This window comes from Gekko japonicus, unplaced genomic scaffold (assembly GCF_001447785.1).
Source record: "Gekko japonicus isolate JY-2015 unplaced genomic scaffold, Gekko_japonicus_V1.1 scaffold1360, whole genome shotgun sequence".
In the NCBI taxonomy this organism is placed as follows: Eukaryota; Metazoa; Chordata; class Lepidosauria; order Squamata; family Gekkonidae; genus Gekko; species Gekko japonicus.
The window spans coordinates 143,436-169,901 of NW_015165281.1; the positions used below are offsets into that span (position 1 = coordinate 143,436).

The 26,466-nt window shown below is 49.2% G+C and overlaps 1 protein-coding gene across 2 annotated transcripts in view; it reads left to right on the forward strand.

Annotated features, from left to right (window-relative positions):
- LOC107109641 (solute carrier family 25 member 39-like) overlaps positions 1 to 26,466 on the forward strand; it is a 54,206-nt gene that overhangs the window by 19,415 nt on the left and 8,325 nt on the right. Inside the window, exons 2-8 of one of the 2 annotated variants that reach the window (XM_015410313.1) lie at positions 1,655 to 1,763; positions 4,556 to 4,615; positions 6,429 to 6,473; positions 18,557 to 18,666; positions 20,733 to 20,800; positions 24,186 to 24,310; positions 25,996 to 26,169. In XM_015410313.1, the coding sequence (XP_015265799.1) occupies positions 1,667 to 1,763; positions 4,556 to 4,615; positions 6,429 to 6,473; positions 18,557 to 18,666; positions 20,733 to 20,800; positions 24,186 to 24,310; positions 25,996 to 26,169 (679 nt within the window). In that variant the 5' untranslated portion in view covers positions 1,655 to 1,666. The remainder of the gene's footprint in view (positions 1 to 1,654; positions 1,764 to 4,555; positions 4,616 to 6,428; positions 6,474 to 18,556; positions 18,667 to 20,732; positions 20,801 to 24,185; positions 24,311 to 25,995; positions 26,170 to 26,466) is intronic. The other variant, XM_015410314.1, reaches the window with a different exon arrangement.

Below are 26,466 nucleotides of genomic sequence, written 5' to 3' on the forward strand. Positions count from 1 at the left end.
TTGTCGGAAGAGGGACCTCTCCTTTCTGCAGCACTGCTGATAGTAGTTGGTGAACGAGCGCCGGCCGTGGGGTGGGGTTGCCGCAGGAATCGAGGAGACTTGGCACAAGGAATGCGCCCGCGCCCCAGAGAACAATTAAATTACCCACGCTAATGTAGGCAGTTGCCTGTGATACCCAAAAATTTGGATCCAATTTCATGGCTGTTCCGTGCAACAGAAAGGAGGAGTCGTTTAGAGAAGAAAGCTTCATCAATAATGGATGCTAAGCGAGCAGAGTGCTCCCTCGGCAAGTGGAGGGCCCGGGCTTGTAGTTACCTGCAACTGGCAAGGCTGTAATTTTGCAGGGCAAAGCCTTTCGCCCCTGGCAGGTTTAATTTCCTTCCATGTGTTCTGAAAAAAGAATGTTTTAATTTTCCTCCGCCTGACGGAGGTGCCTTACAAAGATTCCTTTCTGCCTCTTTATGTGTAATTTCGTAACCAGTTGCTGTTTGGACGATAAGGTGCAGTCTGGATTTTGCAGAGTTGGAAGGCTCGAGGCCAAGCTCCATGTGCTCTGAATGAGCTCTGCGGGTGTGTTAAGGGCTGCCACGTTTGGTGTAGTGGTTAAGTGCACGGACTCTAATCTAGGAGAACCGGGTTTGATTCCCCACTCCTCCACTTGCACCTGGCTGGATGACGTTGGGCAAACCATAGTTCTGGCACAGCTGTTCTTGAAAAAGAGCAGTTTCTGTCAGAGCTCTCTCAGCCCCGCCCACCTCACAGGGTGGTGTCTGTTGTGGGGGGGGGAGGGAAAGGAGTTTGTAAGCCACTTTGAGACTCCCTTGGGTAGTGAAGGGCGGGGTATAAATCCAATCTCTTCTTCTTCTGACTTAAAATCATAGAGTTGGAAGGGACCTCCAGGGTCATCTAGTCCAACCCACTGCACAATGCAGGAAATTCACAAATACCTTCCCCCCACACACACACACCCCCGCAATGACTCCTGTTCCACACCCAGAAGATGACAAAAGACTTCCAGGATCTCCAGCCAAGCTGGCTTGGAAAAAAATTGCTTCCTGACCTCAATGTGGCTTTTCCCTGGGCGTTTACAAAAGGGCCACAAGACCTAAGCACTGAGGCAGCCCTTCCTGCCCTCCCTCTTGCGATCTGCGAGAGTTCACAGAATCCGCATTGCTGTCAGATGGGCCATCTAGCCTCTGGTTTAAAACCTCCAAAGAAGGAGAGCCCACCAACTCCCGAGGAAGCCTGTTCCACTGAGGATCCGCTCTAACTCTCAGGAGGTTCTTCCTAATGTTTAGCCGAAAACTCTTCTGATTTAATTTCACCCATTGGTTCTGGTCCAACTTATGGCGACCCTATGAATTAACGTCCTCTAGAACGTCCTTTCATTAACAGCCTCGCACCGGTCTCACGAGCGGCAGGCCTTTGTGGCTCCCTTCCCTGAGTCACTCCATCTCGCGTCGGGTCTTCCTCTTTTCCTTGCCTCTTGTTTCCACATTCCGTCTGTCTGGGGCCGAGGTGCGGTAGGGGTTGGCTCGGCAGGCGGCATTGAGATGTCTTCCCGCTGCAGGGTTTGCTCCTGGAATTGTGGGCACGGCAGAAGGTACCCTGGAGCTGTCAATGACTGCGGGGGTCTTAACTTTGTGTCTTGCAGGTGAGCAGCACGATGGCCGAGAATCCGTCGGAGTGTCCCTTGGGGGGCATCACCCCCATGCAGCAGATGCTGGCGTCTGGGACCGGGGCCCTCTTCACATCTCTCTTTGGTAGGTGCCCTGCCTTGCCCGACCGGGGTGCGTGCCGAAGTGTCTGAGCACGTGCCTCGTGAAGCGGCCTCATGCTGTGAAGGGACTCAGCCCATTACAGGGTGCTGCCTTAGGCAAGGTGGGTGGGTTGTATGAGCCAAAAGGTGAACACACGAACACAGACGCAGCTGCCTTAGATTGAATCAAACCCTTGGTCCATCGTGGTCCGTACTGCCTAGTTAGACTGGCAGCGGCTCTCTGGGGACTCAGGCTGAGGTCCTTCTGCGTGCCAAGCAGAGGCTCTGCCACTGAGACAGGGTCTCCAGTAGAGGTCCTTCCCATCACCTGCTGCCTGGTCCTTTTAACTGGAGATGCCGGGGACTGAACCTGGGACCTTCTGCGTGCCAAGCAGAGGCTCTGCCACTGAGACAGGGTCTCCAATGGAGGTCCTTAACATCAGCTGCTGCCTGGTCCTTTTAACTGGAGATGCCGGGGATTGAACCTGGGACCTTCTGCATGCCAAGCAGAGGTTCTAACACTGAGCCAAAGCCTTGGAGAATTCTGATAGCTCTTCCGTGAGCGTTCTCATGTTCAGCTGTGTGAACACTGGCGGCTGCCTAGCCAGCATCGTGAAGACATCCACTCCTGCAGCTGTGTACCATATCTGACCCTTGTCCCATCAAGGTCAGTATTGCCAATCAGGCTGGCAGTGGCTCTCCAAGGTCTCTGGCAGAGGCCTTTCCCATCACTCACTACCTGGTCCTTTTAACTGGAAAGGGTGCCAGGGATTGAACCTGGGACCTCCTGCATGCCAAGCAGACGCTGTGCCACTGAGCCACAGCCCTTCCACAGCCTCAGAGAATCCCGATTTCTCTTCAGTGTGAACGCTCACATCCTGCCGTATCAGCCGTGTTGGCCACCTAGTCTACGTCATATCATGATTTTTAAAAAGTGGTTGCAGATTTAAAAATCGGGCACACAGGGTAGCGATGGCGTAACTAGTTTACTAGGTATGTAAACATGGCTTGTGTATGGGCCCTTGTATTAACCACCAGTTTGGTGTAGTGGTTAAGTGCACGGACTCTAATCTCGGAGAACTGGGTTTGATTCCCCACTCCTCCACTTGCACCTGGCTGGATGACTTTGGGCAAGCCGTAGTTCTGATAAGAGCTGTCCTTGAAAAAGAGCCGTTTCTGTCAGAGCTCTCTCAGCCCCACCTACCCCACAGGGTGTCTGTTGTGGGGAGGGGAAGGGAAAGGAGTTTGTAAGCCGCTCTGAGACTCCTTTGGGTAGTGAAGGGCGGGGTATAAATCCAATCTCCTCCTCTTCTCCTCCTCCTCCTCTGAGTCATAGAAATCTGCCTGGTGTTTCTAGTCGCTTTATCTTCTGTGCCCTATCATAATATCCTAGTTAGATTCAGGTAGAAATGTAAAATTTCCGGAAATTTTGAAGCTCGGAAAAAAAACCCGGTTTTTTTCGGGGGGGAACGGAAATGTTTGGAAAAATTGAAAAAAATGCTACATTAGCATTTCTTTTGTCTTTTCTAGATTGAAAGTCATTCTGTTACTTTAGGAACATAAAATATGGCTATGAACATTTTTACTTTGCATGAAATTATCACAACTAGCATATTAAAAATATAGTGTATCCAAACAATTATTACAAACAGAATACCCACCCACATGCAAAAACAAAATTGAAACTTTTTTATTTTCTTCTGACAATCGCACCTCCCAAAGGAAGAAATGCATCTTGTTCTTGCATTGGAGAGTTCAGTTTGTAACCTAGGACTTGCTTGTCCTCAGTGGACAGAAATTAGATCAATCTGATACCATATATATATATGAAATGATTTGGAAAATATTTGAACACCTTGTCTTAAAATATTTTATTCATCATGTTAAAATAAAACGTTCCATAATCATTTTTTTCTTTTCTTTTTTCAATTTTTCGGGAAAAAACAAAAAGGCTTCAGGGAAAAAAACGGGGGGGAAACTCCCTGGCCATGTTGGTCTGAAGCAATAAAGCAACATTTGAGTCCCGTGGCACCTTTAAGACCAACAAAGTTTTGTTTTGGGCATAAGCTTTTGTGCACACCGGCTACTTGGTAGGTGATCTTGGGATTTCTATCAGACAGAAGAAACTCGAGTCTAGCTTTTTCAGAAAGGCCCGGAATTTTTTCAGTCAACGGAGTGATGATCTCATTACGCGCCCCCTTATAATACGGGCATATAAAAGACATGTGCTCTGTAGTCCCAACCTCCCTTAACAGGCAGGTACAAAGCCTTTCTGTGAAAGGAATTTTCTTGTATTTTCCTTCAAGTACAGCAGAAGGGAAGGCTCTTCTGAACGTAATTTCGGAACAGTGTCCCCTCTCCCTGGGCAAGAAGTTCTTCCTTGGTATAATTCCCAGCGTTCCTCCCTGTCCTCCACCGAACCTGTGTGGGAGGAAACTCCTTGTGTGCTGTGTCCTCATACCTGTGACCATTTGCCAGAGTGGAGCGCAGTGGAACTGAGTCTCCTTGAAATTCAAGTCTCCCGTTGCTGCTCTTCCCTTTAACTAAATTTGCCTGGGAAGGAGGTACAGAAGAAATATTGCATTTCTCTGCAGGTGGAGGTGGGAAAGGGGATGCCAGCCTCTGTTGTACCGTTACTGTGCTCGCGTCGAACGGCAGAGGTGGTACAGAGACCTTCATGGTAATCTGCGTGACATCTGTCAACCCTCTTTTCCGGTTGAAACCCCATAAGTGGCTGGGGTACACCTGGTCTTATCTGCTGTGCGTATCCCAATGCTTCCGTGTTGTGTGTTTCAGTAACCCCTCTGGATGTGGTAAAGATCCGACTGCAGGCGCAGAGGACACCGTTTTCAAAAGGTGAGCAAGAACTCGTCTGTATCCTGGGGAAAGGGAGCCAGTGCAGAAGTGTCGTTTGTCTCTTGGAAGCCGACAGCTCAAAATATAGTTGCCTTTAATTAGAAACTGGTCCTAGCGTAAAATATGAGCAGTTGGTATAGCCCTCTGGGGAATGTTCCACTTTCAGAATGTGGGGGGGGGCATGTTTTAATCCTTTCTTGCACATAGAAATAGCCTTCTCATGTGCTAGTTCTGAACAGATTTTTTTTTAAATGTGGGCGAGCAATTGAGCCCATTCCGAAACAGTACAGTCCCAAGAGGGCTGTACCACTTGCCTTTCCTGAATATTTCCAAGTCAAGTCAAATACCTTTATTGGCATACAATATTAGAAGCAATTCCCAATATTAATACAATCCAATAGAAATTATAAAATAGATAATTGTGGTAAAACCATTCCAAGGATATATCAGGCCTATAACATAACACAAGTTATCACAAGATAGATTTGGCCATACAAAAATGCCTGAATCGTAAAATAAATTTGAATTCTAAACTTAAAATTGAGTTTTTAAAATTATAAATGAAGACTCATTAATCTGATCAGGGTCATTCTTCCGTTTTATAAAACCATGAAGAAACTTGGCGGTCAGTTCAATGATCTCCGGATCTCGTGAAGCAAGGAGATAATGTACCTTGATTCTATCTGGCTGGCCTGCTACCAACCTAAGGGGGGCTTCTATAAATTCCGCTCGAATGTCATTTAACAATTTACAGTGTAAGAGTACGTGCTCAACAGTTTCTATTTCTCTTCTATTACATCCACAAAACCTGACTGAATAAGGGATTTTCTCATATCTCCCCTCAAGAATAGCAGAGGGGAGAACATTAAAACGAGCCAACAAATAAGCTCTACACATTTGCGGCGAAGTCAGGCAGAAAAAGTAATATGGTGGAGCTTTCCTGAATATGTCGAATTGCCCTTAAAAGGACTACAGTGACGTCCATTGCAAGTGCCCGCGGGCTGGATTGCCGCTTCCTTTGCCCTCTGCCTTGCTAAGTGGCAGCTGCTTCGGTCTGCCCACCTAACCGGGTCGTGCCCCAATGTTAGCTGGGTTGTTAAACACTCCTCCTAAAACATGAAGCCGACCTTCAGTGCCTTACCTAGGAGCAGAGCAGCCCCGTAGCCAGGATTTCTTTTGTTTGGAGGGGGCATTTACATTTTTAAGGGGAGCAGTTAAACCATAGTTAATTAAATCAATTTGAACACCTGTCTTGAAAGGGGGAGGCTCCGAGCCTGTTTCTAGCCCTTCCTTTCAAGGGACTGGGCAGCGAGCGCCCTCAGTCTCTAAGAAAAAACAGCTCAGAGGACATTTAGTTGCCCTCAGAAGGCATTTAAGTGCCTTCTGCGCTCTCTTTTCCCAGGTCCCAAGATGCCCCCCCCCCCAATTCCACAGTGGGAGGGAGAGGGAAGCCCGAGGGCAAGCAACACGGGGTCTCTCCTCAAAAATAAGGTTTCTGGCATGGCTATTTGGGGAGGGCTTTTAATTAAGGGGGCGCCCCCCCAAAAAATGCCCCACTGTAGTTACGCGCCCGGAGTAGAGTCCCTCGTCCACTGGAGTCCCACTTAGCTTCCAAGCACAGAACCAAATGGCCGTGCAATTGGGTGGGGGTGGGGGTGGGGCGGAACGGGGCTCGTCATTTAAAAGGAAATGTACATTTAAAGGAAAATTTCAAAAGCAGCAGCAAAACGAAGCAGGGGCGTGCGGGGAGGGGAGGGGACTGCTGTCTGTCTTCCGGCCTGTCTCTTAAGTATATCCATGTTGTGTCTTTCAGTGTTGTCAGTACAGTCTATGCCCTGGAGTATTCACCAGCCCAAATGTGAGTATCTCAGGCACTTTTCCGGCCTCAGCTTCCCCGTCAGCTCCCTTGTGTATTGCACCTCCGTCCTTCTCGACTGCGGCACTGTCCCGACGGAGAGTGCCGTGAGCTGGGGCTTTTCCTTCCCTCTGTCCCTGCATCTTAGTGGGGAAGTCTTCCTACTTCCCCCTCACTGGGGGCTCCGGGGCTCGTTCACCGGCATCGGTAGAGTGGCGGAGGCCAAGCGATGAACCCTGGGGAGCCTCCAGTTCAAATGTCACCTCTGTCCCCCCCCCCTCCGTCCCCCGTCTACTATATGGAGGTTTATTGAAAGGATTGCAACAATAAGGAATGTGAAGCACTTCAGAAGCGCCCAGAGTGCTATGTAAATGCCAGGTACTAAGGGGCGAGGGTGGAGTGGTCGAACAGGCTGGTGTTCCCTCTAAGCTGAGTTAGTGTGAGCCAGCTCACAGTTTTTTAGCCTCCGGCTCACACCTTTTTGTCTCGGCTGAGGAAGGAGGGCTCCAGAGCAAACTAATTCATGCAGCAGCCAAATCGCTCGCTCCCAACTTGAATGCCAGTGGCTCACAGATTAGAATTTTTGCTCACAAGACGCCACAGCTCAGAGGGGGCATTGGAACAGACCCACCAGGGTTAGCAAAGATTCTCCATAGAGGACTGGTGCTGGAAAAGCAACATTTCCTGTCTTTGCTAACGGTGCTGCTTTGTGTATGCCACCAGTATCTGGGGGTGAGATCAGAACACTAGAAGAAGCATAAGGGAGTCCCTGGCAAGAAAGTGGCATTCTTACCAACTCTGCCCTGTTTTGCCACATTCTGCCTAAGGGAACTGCTCTCCCCCCTTCCCCGCAGGTTCCACACATTTCCCATCCTGATTGAGTCTTGTCCCCCTGGTGGCGATAGCCTCAATATTTTTGCCTTCAGTCTCGGTTTTATTCCATCACTGTGTGGGATGTTATACAAGTACCTCTTCTACCTGCTGGTGCAAAGGTGCAACTTCCTGTTAAAGGTCATGCTGCTTTGGGTACCGTCAGCTGTTGCAAAAAAAATAGCATGTGGTATAGTGCTTCCTAGCACATGGTATAGTCCTTCCTAGACTATACCACTTTCGACTGCCGGTGGTGGAGTTGCATATATGAATGTGGCTTATGTTTTAACAACCCACACAACATGGAAACCTATCCTGTTGGAGCAAAAAGCTGACACAACAGCTTTCAGCCTTGGCCATTCATTCAAGGGCTGGTTTGCCTTCTTGAGTGCGACGGTCTTGAGCCACGTCCTTTTGCACCCAGACTGTCCCTCTCTGGGCCTCCTGTGCAAACGGCTCATGACGTCAAAGAGCAGTGGCCTCCTGCCTCGTGTCTCTTCCATGTAAGTGGCACGAATCTGCTGAGTCAGGTAGAAAAGAATTCCTCGAATCTGTTCCTAAAGTGCTTCTGAGCAGCCGCTTGGAGCCCGTCCTTCTCCCTCGGTCTGAGCCCCGTGAACATTTTGTGTGTCTCTTGTACATCTGCCGTTCACTTTCTTCTCTGTCCTCCTCTCTGGAATCCCATCTAACCTGTGTCCCAAGAGAAGGAAGTTGGTATCTTTGGTAGCGGGCGGTTTTTCTTGCCTTCACCATGTTTGCCAGCTCATTCTGGTATAAGCTCTTTTGACCTAGTAACATATTTACTCACTGACAGGGATCCAGAAAGAACTCTAGTAGTTGCAAAAAATTTTTTTACTCCTTTTGTCCGTTGGGCAATAAGTGACCAACAACAACAATTCACTGCTCAAGATCGGTGTATCATAGAGCTTTTATAGCAGGGGTGTCACACATGCGGCCCGTAGGCCGGATCAGGCCCCCGGAGGGCTCCCATCTGGCCATCTCCTGCTTCCAGTTCTGCTGCTGCATTATCGCTTGCTTCGCCAGACTCCCTTAATCCTTCAGCCATTTCATGTTTTGACCTGGGTCCTAGACTCAGAACTCTGAGCATGAGATTTCTGTGGCGAATGTCGATAAATCAAAATTAGGTTTGCAGCTTACAGAGCTAATGTTTTAAGCATGTTTTTATTTTAAGTTAAAAAAAAGTCTTTGTGCTTGTGTCCTTTATAAAGTTTATATCTCCGCTATCTTGCATTACATTTTATGACACACACGGCCCGGCCCGACAAGGTCTCATTTATGTCAGATCCGGCCCTCATAACAAATGAGTTCGACACCCCTGTTTTATAGGATAGAGGGAAAGGGGTTTTCTTGCCTTCTAAAGAGCCAGTCTGTCTTTCAGGGGTGTCCGTCCAGCACATTTGGTCCAGAGTGTGTCCGCTTTGCATGTGCGCGTCTCACTTTTTCCTTTTTTTAAAAAGCCTCATGATCTTCTCTTGAGATCTGTTTCCTGAGGCTGTTGTGTTCTGTGAGTAAGAGTGAAGAGCGCTTTAAGGTGGACAATAGATGCGTTATGCAAGACACAATTAACCTTCGGATTCATTACCGCAGATCCTATTAGCACAAGGAGTTTAATTCTTGGAGGATGGAAAGATATGTACCGTATTTATGGACAGCTACTAGTCATTAGTGAAGAGTGAAACCAGAAAGATAACCTCATTGGGTAGCAGAAGGCCGAATTAGATGCTTCTTCACTGGCAGTGTGGCATTTTCCAAAGTCAATGGGGAATTTCAACAGGATCCAAGAATACCGATTATCACCCCCGGCTCTGAGCAGTGCAGGCATGGGACTGAGCCAGGCGCTCCCCGTATAGCCTTAGATGACTCCATGTGGCTGATGGACTGGCACTAACACATGTGGATGGCTTCGCAACTCTAACTAGTAGAATGGCAGGCATTGCTGTCTCCCAGGGAGTGATCGGCTCTGCTCTGCTCTGCAATAATGCTTTGCAGTAATGGGTTGCTGGTGTCAGGATTCCCAGTCAAGACACAAACAACGTTCCTTCAGAAGTTTCAGTTTATTGAGAGCTAGTACTCAGGACACCACGGACACACTTGTGTCAGGAATGGCGAGCTAATGATTTGGACGAACAGATATACCCCCTTCATACATGACCCCCTGATACAATAAAGACGTGGGCAAAAAGCAACAGTTACATTCCCAGCGGGAAGCTAGGAGCAGGAAGAGTAAGACCTTCAAGGACACAGGACAGATAACAGCGGCGCAGCCGGAGGGAGAAGGGGGGAAGGGAGGAGAGAGACGAGAGGAGCAACCCACACATTCCACCCCGTGGCAGCCTTAGCTGACAGCTGGCCTCCTCTGTCCTGGGAATGTCTGTGTCCCAGCACTAGGGTAGGCGGCACAGATATCTGGAGCCCTCCCAAGTGCCACAGGGGAGACCCCTCCATCTGTAGGAAGCCGCCTGATACTGAATCAGGCCATTGGTCCATCAGAGTCAGTATTGTCTACTCAGACTGGCAGCATCTCTCCAGGGTCTCAGGCGGAGGCCTTTCACGTCACTTCCTACCTGTTACCTTTTAGCTGCCGGTGCCGGGGATTGAACCGGGGGCCTTCCGCATGAGAAGCAGGTGCTCAGCCATTGAGCCACACCTCTCCCCCTGTCCATAACCAATCCCATCGTGACCTCTGTAGGCTGGGCTTTGCTTGTACGTTTATTCCAGTTGGAAAGGGCCTATTTCCTTAAGGCAATTTCTGGTGAAAAATTAATTTTTGTGTTACTTACCATGTTTTCTTACTGCTGCTGTGGTGGCTGCCGCTGGGGGGGGGGGGGGAAAGGAGGTAAAAAACGTCGTGTTTTAACGATATTATTTCCATTCTGCAAATAACGAGAGGCCCACTCGCTCGAGGTCGTCTTAGGAGCAAAGGCTGAACTGTGTTTAAACTCTGGTCTTTCTGAGCGAGGCCCAGCTTTTGACCGGTGTTTAGAAGGAGGCAGGCTAAAACTCCAGCCAGTGAGCAGCTGCTGTTAACACCATTGCCCAAAGCACCTTCTCCTCCGAGACAGAGCCAAGCAGTCTCTCTGGTTTATCGGGGAACTGTTGGCGATGAAACGGAGGGATGACAGCTAGAGCAGCGCTGGTGGAAAAGTCGAAGCAAGACTGATGAGACACGGCATAGAGCTAGGGTTGCCGGGTGCCTACCGTCTACTGGGGGGGGCTCCTGGCTGCTGCCCGTGGTCTTCTGGCGTGTGTGTGGAGTGTGCGCACCGCGATGACGTCACCCGGAAGTGATGTCATAGCAGCAGGTACATCGTGTAGGAGACACTCTAGTGTTCGGCCAAAAACTCTGTGGTCACCATAGAGTTTTTAGCTGAACGCTAGAGCGTCCTCCACCCAACGTGCCTCGCGCAATGGCATCACCTCTGGATGACATCATTGTGCCGAGCACACTGGGCGTGATGGAGCTTTTGGGGGGCGGGCTCCCCCACCAGGCAGCTGGCCAGAGGCGGATTGGGAATCCCCGCCCCCATCGGGGGGTGGCAACCCTTCATAGAGCCCATATTAGAGCCTATTCTGTGGTGTCGATGATGGTGATGTTTCTCCACCGCCACTGTGTCTGCATGTAATCATCTGAGCTGCTTTGTGTGCTCTGGGGGGCGGGTGTTATATCCTAGCCCCAGGGAACTGGATTCTGACCATGTGACAGCCCACTGTGGTCAACTTGCTACTTACTTCGAAGACAGCGTCACCCAGATCCTCTCTTGAGTTAGATGCTGGTTGTGTCTGCACGTTCAGAGGCCGCACCTTGGGCACCTGCTTGTCCAATTGATATGGATACTTTTCAGCCTGTCGAGCTCAAGGATGTGGCTTGGAGAGGCGAGAACTGCCACGTGTGCTCTCAGCCCTTCCCCTTCTCAGCCGATAAAGCCTGCCAGAGAGGGGCTGGCCAAGTGGGTGAGGGGCAGAGGTCATTTCGGGGGGGATCGCGGGGGATCGCAGTTCCCCCGGGTGAGGTACGGGGGCGGGGCACATGACGAAGCCCCGCCCCCTGCTTCCAGCCGCCCCGCTTCTGGCCCTCATTCAGCCAGGAGGAGGCAGGAGAAGAGGGAGGGTAAGTTGCTTCCTCCCCGCCTCTCCCCACCCCTGCCTGCCTGGGGCCAGGGAGGGCCTTCGCGGGGCTTCCTTGCACTCCCGCCGGCCTTGCAGACTTGTTAGCCGTGGGTTGTTGGAGCTGTGCTGGATAAGATTGATATCACTACTGAGTGTAATAAGACAACCTGAGAACTGAATTTGGTTGATAAAGAGTTCTTCGAAACGAACAACCACTCGAGATGTTCGTACTTCTGGTTGATGTCATCTTCTGTTTATGACGTTCTGAAAAACAAAGACATTAAACATCACAAAACGTCATTGTTATCAAGTTTACTATTGTCTATTCATTTTTGTATGTGAACTTGCAGCAATTTTCTATTTGTTCATGTATGTCCTTTGAATTGCTGGTCCCTTTATTACTTACTTGTACACTTCCAGTGATGTCAGGGGGTGTGGCATATGCTAATGAGTTATGCTAATGAGTTCCCCTAGCTGTTTTTCTACAAAACTGAGGGGAATGGTGAGTGCTTCCTCGAGGGTGGGGGTTATACCACCCATGCTCAGGCAGTGATTAGACCTTTTTTGGGGTGGGGAACCCTCCCTGTTGGAGAACTTCTGTCCGGTCTCCAGTCTTCCCTTCCTGGGCAAAGTGCTAGAGCAGGTGTTCGCTTCTCAGCTCCGGGGGCTCTTGGAAGAGACTGATATTTTCTGGACCCGTTTCACTCTGGCTTCGGGCCACAATTTGGAACAGAGACTGCTCACCTCGGTTGATGACCTCTACCGAGAACTAGGCAGGGGGAATGTGACTCTGCCAGTTCTGCTGGATCTCTCCGCAGCCTTCGATTCTATCAGCCATAGTGCCCTCACTGAGCCACCGCTTGGCACTGGGACTGGGGGTCAGCGTGTTATGGCGGTTCAGGACTGGGGAGGCAGTCTCAGAGGGTGGTGCTGGGGAATGCCTGCTCTTCCCCATGGCTGTGGACCTGTGGAGCTTTGCAGGGTTCGATCTTATTCCCCCATGCTATTTAGTTTCTATGTGAAGCCGCTGGGAGAGGTCATCAGGAGGTATGGGCTGCAGTGTCACCAATACGTGGATGGTACCCAGCTCTGCCTTTCCTTTCCGCCTAATCCCAAGGATGCCGTTGACGTTCTGAACTTGTGCTTGGAGTCAGTAATGGGCTGGATGAGGGCAAACTAGCTGGAACTTAATCCTGACAAGACAAGAGGTTTTCTGGGTTAGTAGAAAGGCAGATCTGGGACTTGAGCTCTCTCTTGTCTTGGATTGGGTTATACTCCCCCAGAAAAGCCAGGTTTGCAGCTTGGGAGTGCTACTTGATGTTGGAAGTGAAGGACTTTTGCGACGTCTCTCGCCTCAGCCTTCCGGGTGTGTGTGTGTGTGTGACTAAACATAGAGTCAGAGTGATAGAGAGACCAGGCCTGATCACCCTTCCCTTTCTGCTTCTCTGATGCTATCCCTTTGATGTGCAGATTGCCGCTCTCAGAGTAAACTTCCTTCCTTCCGGCTTCCCTCTCACAAACACACTGCCTGAACTCTCCAAGTTGGCACCATGAGGGCAGCAGGACATGCTTTCCTGCATCCCTATCCACCCTAGCTAGTTAGACTAGCTTAGAAATCTATCTCTATACTATCTAGAAATGGGGTTCCCTATAATAAAGAACTCTTCTGAGTTTGAAATGGCAAACGAGGCTCCGTGTAAGTTTCTTCTTAGCAGCGCGCAGTCAGACTAGAGAAACTCCGTTGCGTTGTAAGCCTTGAGCGCTCTGCCAACTTTAGGGACCCACAAATCCCATCGCTTGCCACACTCATCTCCGTGGAAAACCAGGGCGCTCGGAGTGCTTTTGCCCAGCTTCGGTTTGCGTGGCAGCTGCATCTGTTCTTTAGGAGGCAGGTGAAGACGGCTTTGTTTAGGACAGCATTTGGTGAGTTTAGTGGCCGTCCTGAGTTGTGGTTCTAAATTTTTAGTTTTTCTGGGTTTTTTTCTTCTATATTTTGTTATGTGTTTTATCTGTGAGACCAGCTGAGCTCTGAGCAGGAGCAGGAGAGAGAGCTGTGAGAGAGGTGAGTGGGTTTCTTTTACTTGCTTTCAGCTGAGAGAATTCAGCTAAGGATATTTTGTGGGAAAACTGTGTTTAGCAGTGTGTGGAAGCACTTAGAGTTCTTGCAGAGTCCTGGCTGATTGAGTGTGGGAGAGGAACGGGCATTGTTTGACTGGGATTGCCTGTAATTGAGAGGAAGTGGAAGGGGCATTGTTTTGCCTGTGATTGAGTGCCTGGGTGAATTTGAATTTGAATAGCTGCTGCCTGACCTCTGCTGGGGGAGGCCTCTATTTAAGGAAGCACCTTGCCAGAGGCACGAGGGCTCTTTGCCTGTGGCTCTTAGACTAGGGGCTCTGTAAGAAGCCCAAAAAGAGCCAGAAAGACAAGGCCCTAGGCTCTTTGTCTTTCCCGTAAAATAATTTGACTTGATAACAAAAACCACATAAATACCAAGGGTTTAAAAGGGGGATTATATTTATTTATTTTAAAAGAATTATGAAGCCAGAATGCCAGCAGGGGGTTGGGGGCTATCCAGTGTTTTGCACGGAGTGTCACATGTATGACTATCTGCCCACTGGGCAGAAGTCTTGGGTGTGTCCTCGGTGCAAGGAGCTCCTGGTTCTCAGGGAACGTGTGTGCTCCCTTGAGGCCAAGGTGGCTGACCTGGAGAAGCAGAGACAGTCAGCTAGGCACACAGAAAAGACTCTCGGGGACTTGTTAGCTTCGTCCCACTCTGGATCTGGCAGCCCCGCTGCTGTCAGGGAGCATGAGGGTCTAGGGGAAACAGGGCACCATGCTGAGGATAAGGGGAATGTGCCCTCAGAAGGGACCTCTTCCCCAGCTGGTGAGCGGCTCTCCTTTTGCACCAAGGAACCATCCCTGAGCAGGGTGGGAGGGGGGCTCTTGGTAGTGGGTGATTCGATCCTTAGGCAGGTAGACAGCTGGGTGGCGAACCCGCGTACTGACCGTATGGTGACTTGCCTGCCTGGTGCGAAGGTAGCGGACATTACGCGTGTTTTAGATAGGCTGGTAGATAGTGCTGGGGAGGAGCCAGTGGTCGTGGTGCATGTCGGCACCAACGATGTGGGGAAATGCAGTCGTGAGGTCCTGGAGGAGAAATTTAGGCTGCTGGGCAGGAAACTTAGGTCCAGGACCTCCAAGGTAGCCTTCTCAGAAGTGTTACCTGTTCCACGCGCAGGGCCGGAGAGACAGGCAGAGATCAGGAGTCTCAATGCGTGGATGAGACGATGGTGTAGGGGGGAAGGGTTCAGGTTTGTTAGGCACTGGGATACTTTTTGGAACAAGAGGGAGCTGTACAGGCGAGACGGTCTCCACTTGTCCCGAGAAGGAACCAGGCTGCTGGCACTTAAAATCAAAAAGGTGGCAGAGCAGCTTTTAAACTGAATATTGGGGGAAAGCCGACAGGAGATGAAAAGTCTCTGGTTCGGGTTGGCTCATCTGAGAGAGGTGAGGGGGTACCGGTTGCTTTTCTACAGGGAGGTGGATTGAAATTGTCCACAGAGGCCATGGCTGGTGACATGGACTGCCGGACAACGACTCGAGATAGCAAGAGGAAGGATGCAGGCTTAACTTGTAAGGGAAATTACAGCTGTTTCTATACAAATGCTAGAAGTGTCCGAGGTAAAATCGGGGAGTTGGAGTGCTTGGTGTCGGAGGGAAAAATAGACATTGTGGGTATTTCTGAAACTTGGTGGGATGAGGAAAATCAGTGGGACACAGTGATTCCCGGTTATATATTATATCGGAAGGATAGGGGGGGAAGGGTTGGAGGTGGGGTAGCTCTGTATGTCAGAGAGGGTATAAAGTCTAGAAAGATTGAGAGGCTAAGTGAATTGGATTCGCTTCTGGAAGTTCTATGGGTTGAAATAGGGGGGCCAAAAGGAAACTTAACACTGGGAGTTTGTTATCGCCCACCAGATCAAAAGATAGAGGAGGATTATAAAATGATGAATGCCTTAAAGATAGCAACTAGACAAAAACACTGTGTAATAATAGGTGATTTTAACTACCCACACATTGATTGGGTCAATATGTGTTCTAGCCGGGAAAAAGAGATTGAGTTTCTAGACACTCTAAATGACTGTGCTATGGAGCAGATGGTCACGGAACCTACCAGGGGAGAGGCGATCCTTGATTTGGTCCTAAGTAACACTCAAGACCTGGTGAGAGATGTAAAAGTGATTGCACCGCTTGGAAACAGTGATCATAATGTTGTTGAGTTCATCATTTGTACAAATAGAGAATTGGCCAAAAAGACTCACACAACCATTTTTAACTTTAAAAGGGGTAATTTCTCTGATATGAGGGGACACGTGGGGAGGAAACTGAAAGGAAAAGTAGAAAGGGTCAAAACAATTGGGGAAGCTTGGGATCTATTTAAAACTACGATCCTAGAAGCTCAAAAAATATATATTCCGCAGGTTAGGAAAGGCACAAACAGGTATAGGAAAAAGCCTGCATGGTTAACAAACAGAGTAATGGAGGCTGTAAAAAGTAAAAAGAATTCCTTTAAGCAGTGGAAAGCTAGTCACAGTGAGGCTGATAAAACGGAACACAGGCTATGGCAAATAAAATGCAAGTCTGAGGTCAGGCAGGCAAAAAGGGAATATGAGGAGCATATAGCAAAAAACGTAAAAACCAACAATAAAACTTTCTTCAAATACATTAGAAACAGGAAACCAGCCAGGGAGGCAGTGGGGCCCTTGGACGACCAAGGGGTAAAAGGAGTATTGAAGGATGATAGGGAAATGGCTGAGAAGCTAAATGCATTTTTTGCCTCCGTCTTCACTGTGGAAGATGAGAAGTGCTTGCCCACTCCAGAACCACTGATTTCAGGAGGGGTGTTGAAAGACCTGAGTCAGATTGAGGTGACGAGAGAGGAGGTCCTAAAACTGATAGACAACTTAAAAACTGAAAAATCACCAGGCCCAGATGGCATACATCCGAGAGTTCTGAAAGAACTCAAATGTGAACTTGTAGATCTCCTGACAAAGATATGTAATCTTTCCTTAAAATCTGCCTCCATTCCTGAGGATTGGAAGGTAGCTAATGTCACTCCCATCTTTAAAAAGGGTTCCAGAGGAGATCCGGGAAATTACAGGCCAGTCAGTCTGACGTCGATACCGGGTAAATTGGTGGAAACCATTATTAAGGAAAGAATTAGTAGGCACATAGATGAACAAAACCTATTGAGGCAGACTCAGCACGGTTTCTGTAAGGGAAGATCTTGTCTCACTAACCTGTTAGTGTTCTTTGAGGGGGTGAACAAACATGTGGACAAGGGGGATCCAATAGATATTATTTACCTTGACTTCCAGAAAGCTTTTGATAAAGTTCCTCATCAAAGGCTCCTAAGTAAGCTCAAAAATCATGGGATAGAAGGACAAGTCCTTTTATGGATCAAAAACTGGCTAGTTCATAGAAAACAGAGAGTGAGTGTAGGTGGGCAATTTTCTCAGTGGAGGGTGGTAAGCAGTGGGGTACCGCAGGGATCAGTACTTGGTCCACTGCTTTTTAACTTGTTCATTAATGATTTGGAGATGGGAGTAAGCAGTGAAGTGGCTAAATTTGCGGATGATACAAAGTTGTTCAGGGTGGTGAAAACCAGTGAGGATTGTGAGGCACTCCAAGGGGATCTGTCAAGGATGGGCGAGTGGGCGTCAACATGGCAAATGGGGTTCAATGTGGCCAAGTGCAAGGTGATGCACATTGGAGCCAAAAATCCTAAATATAAATACACATTGATGGGGTCTGAACTGGCAGAGACTGAGCAAGAGAGAGATCTTGGAGTTGTAGTGGATAACTCACTGAAAATGTCGAGACAGTGTGTGACTGCAATAAAGAAGGCCAATGCTATGCTGGGGATTATTAGGAAGGGTATTGAAAACAGATCAGCCAATATAATAATGCCCCTATATAAATCAATGGTGAGACCTCATTTGGAATACTGTGTGCAGTTCTGGGCACCACACCTTAAAAAGGATATTATAGCTTTGGAAAAAGTGCAGAAAAGGGCAACTCGAATGATAAAAGGGTTGGAACACTTTCCCTATGAGGAAAGGTTAAAGCGCTTAGGGCTCTTTAGCTTGGAGAAAAGACGACTGAGGGGTGACATGATCGAGGTTTATAAGATTATGCATGGGAAAGAGCAGGTAAAGAAAGAGGTACTTTTCTCCCTTTCTCACAATACAAGAACTCGTGGGCACTCCATGAAACTGCAGAGCGGTCGGGTTAGAACGGATAAAAGGAAGTACTTCTTCACCCAAAGAGTGATTAACACATGGAATTCACTGCCACAGGAAGTGGTGGGTGCTACAAGCATGGACGGCTTCAAAAGGGAATTAGATAAGCATATGGAGCAGAGGTCCATCAGTGGCTATTAGCCACAAGGTATAGCTAGGGGCTCTGGGGCAAGTGATGCTCTGTCTTCTTGGTGCTTGGGGGGGGGGGTCAACAGTGGGAGGGCTTCTAATGTCCTGGCCCCACTGCTGGACCTCCTGATGGCACTGGTATTTCTGGCCACTGTGTGACACAGAGTGTTGGACTGGATGGGCCTTTGGCCTGATCCAACATTGGCGTCTCTTATGTTCTTATGTTCTTATCTGTGTTTGTCAGCCACCTCGAGCTCCATAAGAAGAAAGGCAGCTAAGTAAATGTTTTAAATAAATAGGTGAATCCTTTGCTCGCGCCCTTGAGCGTCTGAGATAACACACAGGCCGTGCTTGGTGTTTGCAAGCTTATCCCCGCAGTCAAGGCCTAGAAACGTTGAGAACGTGGTCAGTTAGCACCGAATTCTCTTCTGGACACTCAGTTCTGCACTGCGTAGCTGCTGTAGGAGGTGTACAGGATGGCCCATCTGTGCTCATGATGGTGGTACCTGAGGGCAGGCACAACGTATGGGGAGCTCAGGAGCAGGGTGACCTGAAATGGGGAATGATCGACAAAGCCAGGATGTCTGATTCCCGATGGCGTGGCTCCTCTCTCCCTGCTGAGGATCGCTCTGTTTTGTCTCCCCCCGTCTCCAACAGGGAAGTGCTTCCTTTACTGCAACGGCCTCATGGATCACCTGTACGTGTGCCAGAACGGGAACAGCTGCACCGCGTGGTACAAGACCCCCACCCGTTTCACGGGCACCTTGGTAAAGCCTGGATTCTGATGAGGCTTTTGCATGGTCAGCCCCCCTGGCGGCTGGGTGGCCCTGGGGTTTCATAATTGGGGATCGAGCTGTAAATCGGCCCACTTCCTCTTGCGTTTAGTTTTCATTGGTCGTGTGGTGGAACTGTGGGAGCTTCAGGTGTCTCCCCCTTGTTAGGAAAGCGGGGCGGGGGGAGAAAACGCCTTATTGTGCTCCCTTTGGGTCTTTTAGAAGGTTTGTTTTATGATGCCCGGAAGGGCGTGGCCATGGCGTCTCTTGGCCTTAAGGAGGTTTCTCATCCCAGGCGATGAATTCCTGGCACGCCTTGATTTGCCAGCATGGAAGAGTCTTGAAGATCCAGTCCCACAAAACTCTCTTGTCTTTGTTTTTGACTGTAATACCAACGTCCCCTTTCCATAAGGTGACTGTCTCACCCACAGGCGGGCGCAGGAGCTCCCATCTGATGGCAGCCAGGGAGGTGGAGATGGACTTAGGGGGAAGGGAGTGGTGAAGAGAAGAGGGTGCCTGGTGTTACTCCCAGAAGCGTGTGGAAGCGGGCACTGCTCAGCTGGTAACCTTGCGATGAGCCAGTGGTGACCAGTGGGAGGCCTCTGGGTTCTTCTGCACTACAATCCTACCAAACTGTCACCCCCAAACCCCCTTTTCTGCCACATCTGCCCCTACCAGGAGCTGATGGAGAAGGTGGCAGCCTTACCCACCTGACTATAGCTTCATAAACTACTGGCAACCTCCACCTTCAGAGGCAGTCAGCCTCTGAATCTCAGTGTCAGGAGGCAACACCAGGGGAAGGCCTCGGCCTCTGTGCCCTGTTGTTGGCTCTCCTGAGGAACTGGTTGGCCCCTGTGTGAGACAGGAGGCTGGACTAGATGGACCACTGGTCTGATCCAGCAGGGCTCTTCTTAGGTTCTTATCAGGGGAAGGCCTCAGCCTCTGTGCCCTGTTGTTGGCCCTCCAGGCTGGCCCCTGTGTGAGAGAGGATGCTGGACTAGGTGGACGCTCACTGGTCTGATCCTGCAGGGCTCTTCTGACGTTCTTATGAAGGCCTCGGCCTCTATGCCCTGTTGTTGGCCCTCCTGAGGAACTGGTTGGCCCCTGTGTGAGGCAGGATGTTGGACTAGATGGACCCCTGGTCTGATCCAGCAGGGCCCTTCTTGTGTTCTTATCAGGGGAAGGCCTCAGCCTCTGTGCCCTGTTGTTGGCCCTCCAGAGGAACTGGCTGGCCCCTGTGTGAGAGAGGATGCTGGACTAGATGGACCACTGGTCTGATCCTGCAGGGTTCTTCCTATGTTCTTCTCAGGGGAAGGCGTCGGCCTCTGTGCCCTGTTGTTGGCCCTCTAAGGGAAACGGTTGGCCCCTGTGTGAGACAGGAGGCTGGACTAGAGGGACTCTCACTGGTCTGATCCAGCAGGGCACTTCCTATGTTCTTATGAAGGCCTCAGCCTCTGTGCCCTGTTGTTGGCCCTCCTGAGGAACTGGTTGGCCACTGTGGGAGACAGGAGGCTGGACTAGATAGACCCCTGGTCTGATCCAGCATTGCTATGGAAGGCAAGCTGTAGGGCTTTTCTTTGTGGGGTAATCTGTACGTTACTTGCAAATAACAAATTCCTGATCTCCCCCCCCCCCCAATAAACTAGCTTCAGTTGACGATCTGATATGGGTGGTGGGTGATTAAACCTCCCTTGCCTATTCCACTCCATTCCGTTCTTTGTCTCCCTTCAGGGCACCAACTGTGAGTTTTCTGTTGCCATTATGTATTTAAAAAAACCCCTTTGGCAGGAGAAGTGTCTTGGAATGGTTTGGTGTCATAATGCACCGTGTTAGGGCAGGGTTGAATGTTTGTGGGGCAGTCTTCAGTTGGTTCATTCCCAGAGAAGATTCCACTTTTTCCCTGGAGATGTTACTGAGGTGAGGCAGTTGAGACTCTGGAAGGGTTGGAATAGAACAGAAGGGCACCGAAGGGCGTAGGATTGCAGGGGACACTTCAGGATGTCCGTCCTGCCGTGAGTCTCTCTCTCCTTAACTGTTCTTCCGTATTTGTCTTCCTCCAGGATGCTTTTGTGAAGATCATACGCTACGAGGGCATCCGGTCTTTGTGGAGCGGCCTGCCACCCACTCTGTGAGTCTGAACGCAGTGGGTTGATCATAATCCCATTCTGTGGCCACGTGGCCCCGTCATATCACTAGTTGCTCTTATCTATTTAATTTCTGCCACCGAGTCACAGGCAACGTATGGCGACCCCGCAGGGTTTTCAAGGCAAGATTTTAACAGAGGTGGTTCACCATGGCCTGCCTCTGCGTAGCAACCCCGGGACTTCCCTGGTTGGTCCCCCCTCCAGTGATCCCTCTAAGCTGAGTTAGTGTGAGTTAGTTCACAGTTTTTTAGCCTCCAGCTCACACATTCTTGTCTTAGCTCAGGAAGGACGGCTCCAGAGGAAACTAATTTATGCAGCAGCCAAATCGCTCACTCACAACTTTAATACCAGAGGATCACAAAGTACAATTTTTGCTCACAAGACTCCACAGCTTAGAGGGAGCATTGCTCCCAGCCACGTACCAACTAGAGCTGGGGTGTCAAACGTAAGGCCTGTGGGCCGGAACGGGCCCATCCAGGGCTCTTATGCGGCCTTCGAGCAACTGGTGCAAGGGAGGGAGTGCTGAGAGGAACCACTCCATTGTGCCTTCAGCACAGAAGAACAACCTCCTCTGGAGCAGTCAAGCATCGTGGGAGTGTTTGCCCAGTGCTGCACCACTGCCTCTCCAGCACGCCCGTGTGGGTTTTCCTTTGCACACCCCTCCCAGCCCAGGGGGCCTTGCAGTGAGGATACACAAACTCAGAGCTTATGAGCTGCTGTCCCTTCGACTGTTTATATCTCCAGCACCTGGCATGATGTTTTAGGGCACACACGGCCCAGCCCAACAAAGTTACACTTATGTCAGATCCGGCCCTCGTAACAAATGAGTTCACCATCTCCAAACTAGAGCCACCCCTGCCTAGCTTCCATGTTATGATGAGACTGGAGTAGCTCGGGCCTTCCCAGTCAAGGCAATTTTTCGCCTTTTTAAGTGTTAAAATAATTGCTTTCATTTAAAAGCTGGTTTCCCATGTGAATTGGCTTAACCAGACAGATCCTCTACCGCTTCTGCAGGATCCACCGTCTCCCCAAATATCAGTGATCGGCTTCAACTATGGAAAAGGTGCTGAGGTCAAACTCCTGACTTTGTGCCAGTTTGGTGTAGTGGTTAAGTGCGCAGGCTCTCATCTGGGAGGGCCGGGTTTGATTCCCCTCTCCTCCACTTGCACCTGGCTGGATGACCTTGGGCAAGCCATAGTTCTGACAAGAGCTGTCCTTGAAAAAGAGCTGTTTCTGTCAGAGCTCTCTCAGCCCCACCTACCTCACAGGGTGTCTGTTGTGGGGAGGGGAAGGGAAAGGAGTTTGTAAGCCGCTCTGAGACTCCGGGTGAAGGACAGGGCATAAATTCAATATTTTCTTCTCTAGTGCCCCTGGGACGCTTGAGGGCACAGAAAAATTCAGTTTGGTGAACCTTTCCCACCCAAATATGCTCTATTGAATTTCCAGTTGTGAAATATGGTTGATTCAGCACAACCCCAGCATGTGTCCTCAACTTCTTTTTTTTTTTTCTTGGCTGACTTCATATATCACTTTTAGCCAGGATCAATGCTCCCTCTAAGCTGTGGAGTCCTGTGAGCAAAAATTCTACTTTGTGAGCTCCTGGCATTAAAGTTGTCAGCAAGCCATTTGGCTGCTGCATGAATTAGTTTGCTCTGGAGCCCTCCTTCCTGAGCAAAGACAACAGTGTGTGAGCCGGAGGCTAAAAAACTGTGAGCTAGCTCACACTGACTCAGCTTAGAGGGAACTCTGGTCAGGATGTGGGTGAACCAAGCTTGTTGCCAAGCTCAGGTGCAAATCCAGGTTAGAAAGGGGCTCCGGCTAGTCATGACATATGACTGTAGCAGCGCCAGCTACCCATGACATACGAATGTGTATAATAGTATCATAGAATCACAGAGTTGGAAGGGGTCCTGCAGGCCATCTAGTCCAACCCCCTGCCCAGTGCAGGACCAGCCTAGAGCATCCCTGGCAAGTGTTTGTCCAGCCGCTGCGTAAAGACTGCCAGTGAAGGGGAGCTCCCCACCTCCCGAGGCAGCCAATTCCACTGTTGAACAACTCTGACTGTAAAAAAGTTTTTCGTTGATAAAGAAGCTACTTTTTATGGCAGAAATGGATAAAATGACACAAATTAAATAACAAAGAAGATGAGGAATTTTTTGAAGATTGGAAAGATTTTAAAGACTATTTAGAGAAACACTGGGATGTTAAAAATAATTTGTTTTGCTTTAATAATTATTAAGAATAGATTACAGATATGTTAGAATGAAATGGTTATAGAATAGGTTACCTATAAAGTTGAAAATTACGAAAAAGGTAACAAAAGAAACTGTGAAATTTTAAGTATTGTTAAAGAGAAGGGAAAGTACAAGAGAATGAGACATGGTGGGGGTGAGAGCGCTGCGGGAAGCCTGAAGCCGGGGAGGGAGGGTGATTGGGAAAAGGGATATAGTAAGAAAGGTGAAATGGCTTAATATTGGACATGTTGTTATATCCTGATAATAAAAATGGGTGTTTTTATTTTTAAAAAAAAGGTTTTCGTTAATATCCAGCCTTCCCACCCTTCATTTAAACCCATTCTTGCGAGTCCTCTCCTCTGCTGCCAACAGGAACAGCTCCCTGCCCTCCTCTAAGTGACAGCCCTTCCATTACTTATGTCCCTGCTTCCTCCAGTCAGTGGACTCTCTTGTACACATTCTCCTGCAGTGTCCTTATGTGCTCCAGTTCAGGCCAAAATAGATTATGCCACGCATGCCTTGATAAACGGACTACACTTCCTCTAGCAACATTAGAGCAAAAGGTTCAGTTCCTCTTAGGGGATCCTGATTTCCGACGTACTTATTTTGTTGCTTGATTTCTGGAGGTTTCAGAGAAGTGTCGAAGGAGAGGTGTTTTTAGACATGGGTTTTTCGGTTTTATCGTTCAAGATCTTGGTCTAAGAACAGGGGATGAAAGAATGTTTGAGCTTAGCACAAAGGAAGACCGAGGCATGGTTGAGCACGGCAAAACACTGGATTTCAGCATGACGAGGCTCGGTGCTGGCTAAGAGTGACATCAGGACGCATCCTTGGTCATTGTGCTGTAGCTGCATTTCTGATTCTTACGGTCTTGGAATGAATCACTGAAGGCTGCAGGGCAGTTCTGATAAAGAGTAGGTGAAAAAGGCAGGTGGCTTTTAAGAAAGGCCTCAAGTCTCTCTCCCCAGCTTTTCTAGCATTTCTTTTTGCCTTGTTGCAAAATTCGGATTTCAGTGAGCCCAGTTCTCGGTGGACAATCTGATTTGCACCGCACCGGTATGCAAAATGATTGGGTCCGGTCTGCTCACACGTGCGAGTGCTTTCTGGGTGCCTGACGGTCATGATGTCTCAACAGAGTGATGGCTGTCCCCGCCACGGTGATCTACTTCACTGGTTACGATCAACTGCGTGACTTCCTGCGTGCCAGGATGGACAGCCAGGGGCGCTATATCCCCCTCGTGGCCGGAGCGGTTGCTCGGCGTGAGTATCGTTTCCCTCTGGCAGGGTAGGAACTTCCAAAAACTCCTACCCTGCCGCAATTTTTTAAATTTAATTTAAAACTTTGTACGTTACAAATGGATAATTAACATACGGTAGACTGGTAAACAGTAATATTTTCTTACAATGGCAACATGCTGTCGTAATAACGTAACAAACCACTCCAGAATACAATCCAAGGACAACTTTCTAGTTACAATTTTTGTTAGTCTTTAAGGTGCTACTGGACTTATAAGAACTTAAGAGAAGCCAGTGTTGGATCAGGCCAGTGGCCCATCCAGTCCAACACTTTGTCACACAGTGGCCAAAAATACCAGGTGCCATCAGGAGGTCCAGCAGTGGGGCCAGGAGACTAGAACCAGTTTGGTGTAGTGGTTAAGTGCACGGACTCTAATCTGGGAGAACCGGGTTTGATTCCCCACTCCCCCACTTGCACCTGGCTGGCGTGACCTTGGGCAAGCCGTAGTTCTGATAAGAGCTGTCCTTGAAAAAGAGCAGTTTCTGTCCAGAGCTCTCTCAGCCCCACCTACCTCCCAGGGTGTTTGTTGTGGGGAGGGGAAGGGAAAGGAGTTTGTAAGCCACTCTGAGACACCTTTGGGTAGTGAAGGGCGGGGTATAAATCCAATCTCTTCTTCTTCTAGAAGCCCTCCCACTGTTGCTCTTTTCTACTGGACAGCACAGGCTTTGTGTTTCTGCCAGCATTTGGGAGCAGTTTCAGTCAAACTTCCTCAGGACTGCCGATGGACTGGAACCAAAGCCTTCAAATATCATTCAAAACAGAACAGAAGCCTCTAATCGGGTTAAACAGCTGCCTTGTTTTTTTTCCAGCTTGGCAACGTGGTTTGGTGAGAAACAAGGCAGCTGTTTAACCCAATTAGAGGCTTTCTGCTTTGCTTTGTATGATATTTGAAGGCTTTGGTTCCAGTCTGTTTCCAGTCCTGAGGAAGTTCGACCGAAACCGCTTATTTACAGTACGGAGGAGTGCGTCGACGGGTTCATTCTGGCAACAGAAGAAAAATTAAAGAGACTTTGCTTCTGATAATTAACACCAGTTGGTGTATATATATGCTCATTGTGCTGTGGCTGTTGACTTACTGAATTTGTTCTATATATATTGAATATAAAGAGTGTTAATTGTTATTATTATATTTTTGTTACACTTTTGGACTCCGTGTTCACCATGATCCCTTTTGTTATAGAATTACAGTATTAAAATCTACAGGCACCTGGAGGCTTTCTCTGTTATGTGCAGTGGCACAATATTAAAACTTACAGGCATCTGGAGGCTTCCTCTGTTATGTGCAGTGGCATAGTATTAAAATCCACAGGCACCTGGAGACTTCCTCTGTTATGTGCAATGGCACAGTGTTAAAATCCACAGGCATCTGGAGACTTCCTCTGTTATGTGGCGTGGCACATTAGTAAAATCTACAGGCACCTGGAGGCCTCTTTTGCTATGTGCAGTGGCACAGTATTAAGATTCACAGGCATCTGGGGGCTTCCTCTGTTAGGTGCAAAAGCGTAGTATCAAAATCCACATATCCACCCCTACAGATTGATGTGGTTTTGTTTGTCTTCTGCTTTGTCTTTGCAAGAGGAGGATGCAAGCTCAATAACTGACTTTTGCATGTCATCCCGACCGCTCTTTCACCTCTCTCTTCCCCTAGTGGGTGCCGTGACGGTGATCAGCCCCCTGGAACTCATCCGGACGAAGATGCAATCCCGCCAGCTGAGCTACCGTGAGCTGCGTGTCTGCATTCAGTTGGCTGTGGCCCAGGATGGCTGGCTCTCTCTCTGGAGGGGCTGGGGGCCCACAGTGTTGCGGGATGTCCCCTTCTCTGGTACGGGCACGATGAGGGGAAGGGAGGGCTCGGTTAGTACCGTGGAAAAGGCTTCAAGGTGTTTGAACCTATTGCATACAGAGAAGTGGAAGGAATTGGGCCGTGCTCTGTTCTAGAGCAGTGGAGAGTTAAGACAGCTGAAGATATACAAGGGGTTGGATCCAGGCTGTATGTTTTCTCCTCATGCAGGGAACTTCCATCGGTGGAATAGAACCTTCTTGCTTTGTCGTCGTCCCCCTCCCCCCCGCTATAGCCCACTGATCACCCTGCAGTGCTACTCCTGGGGGGGGGGGGGGG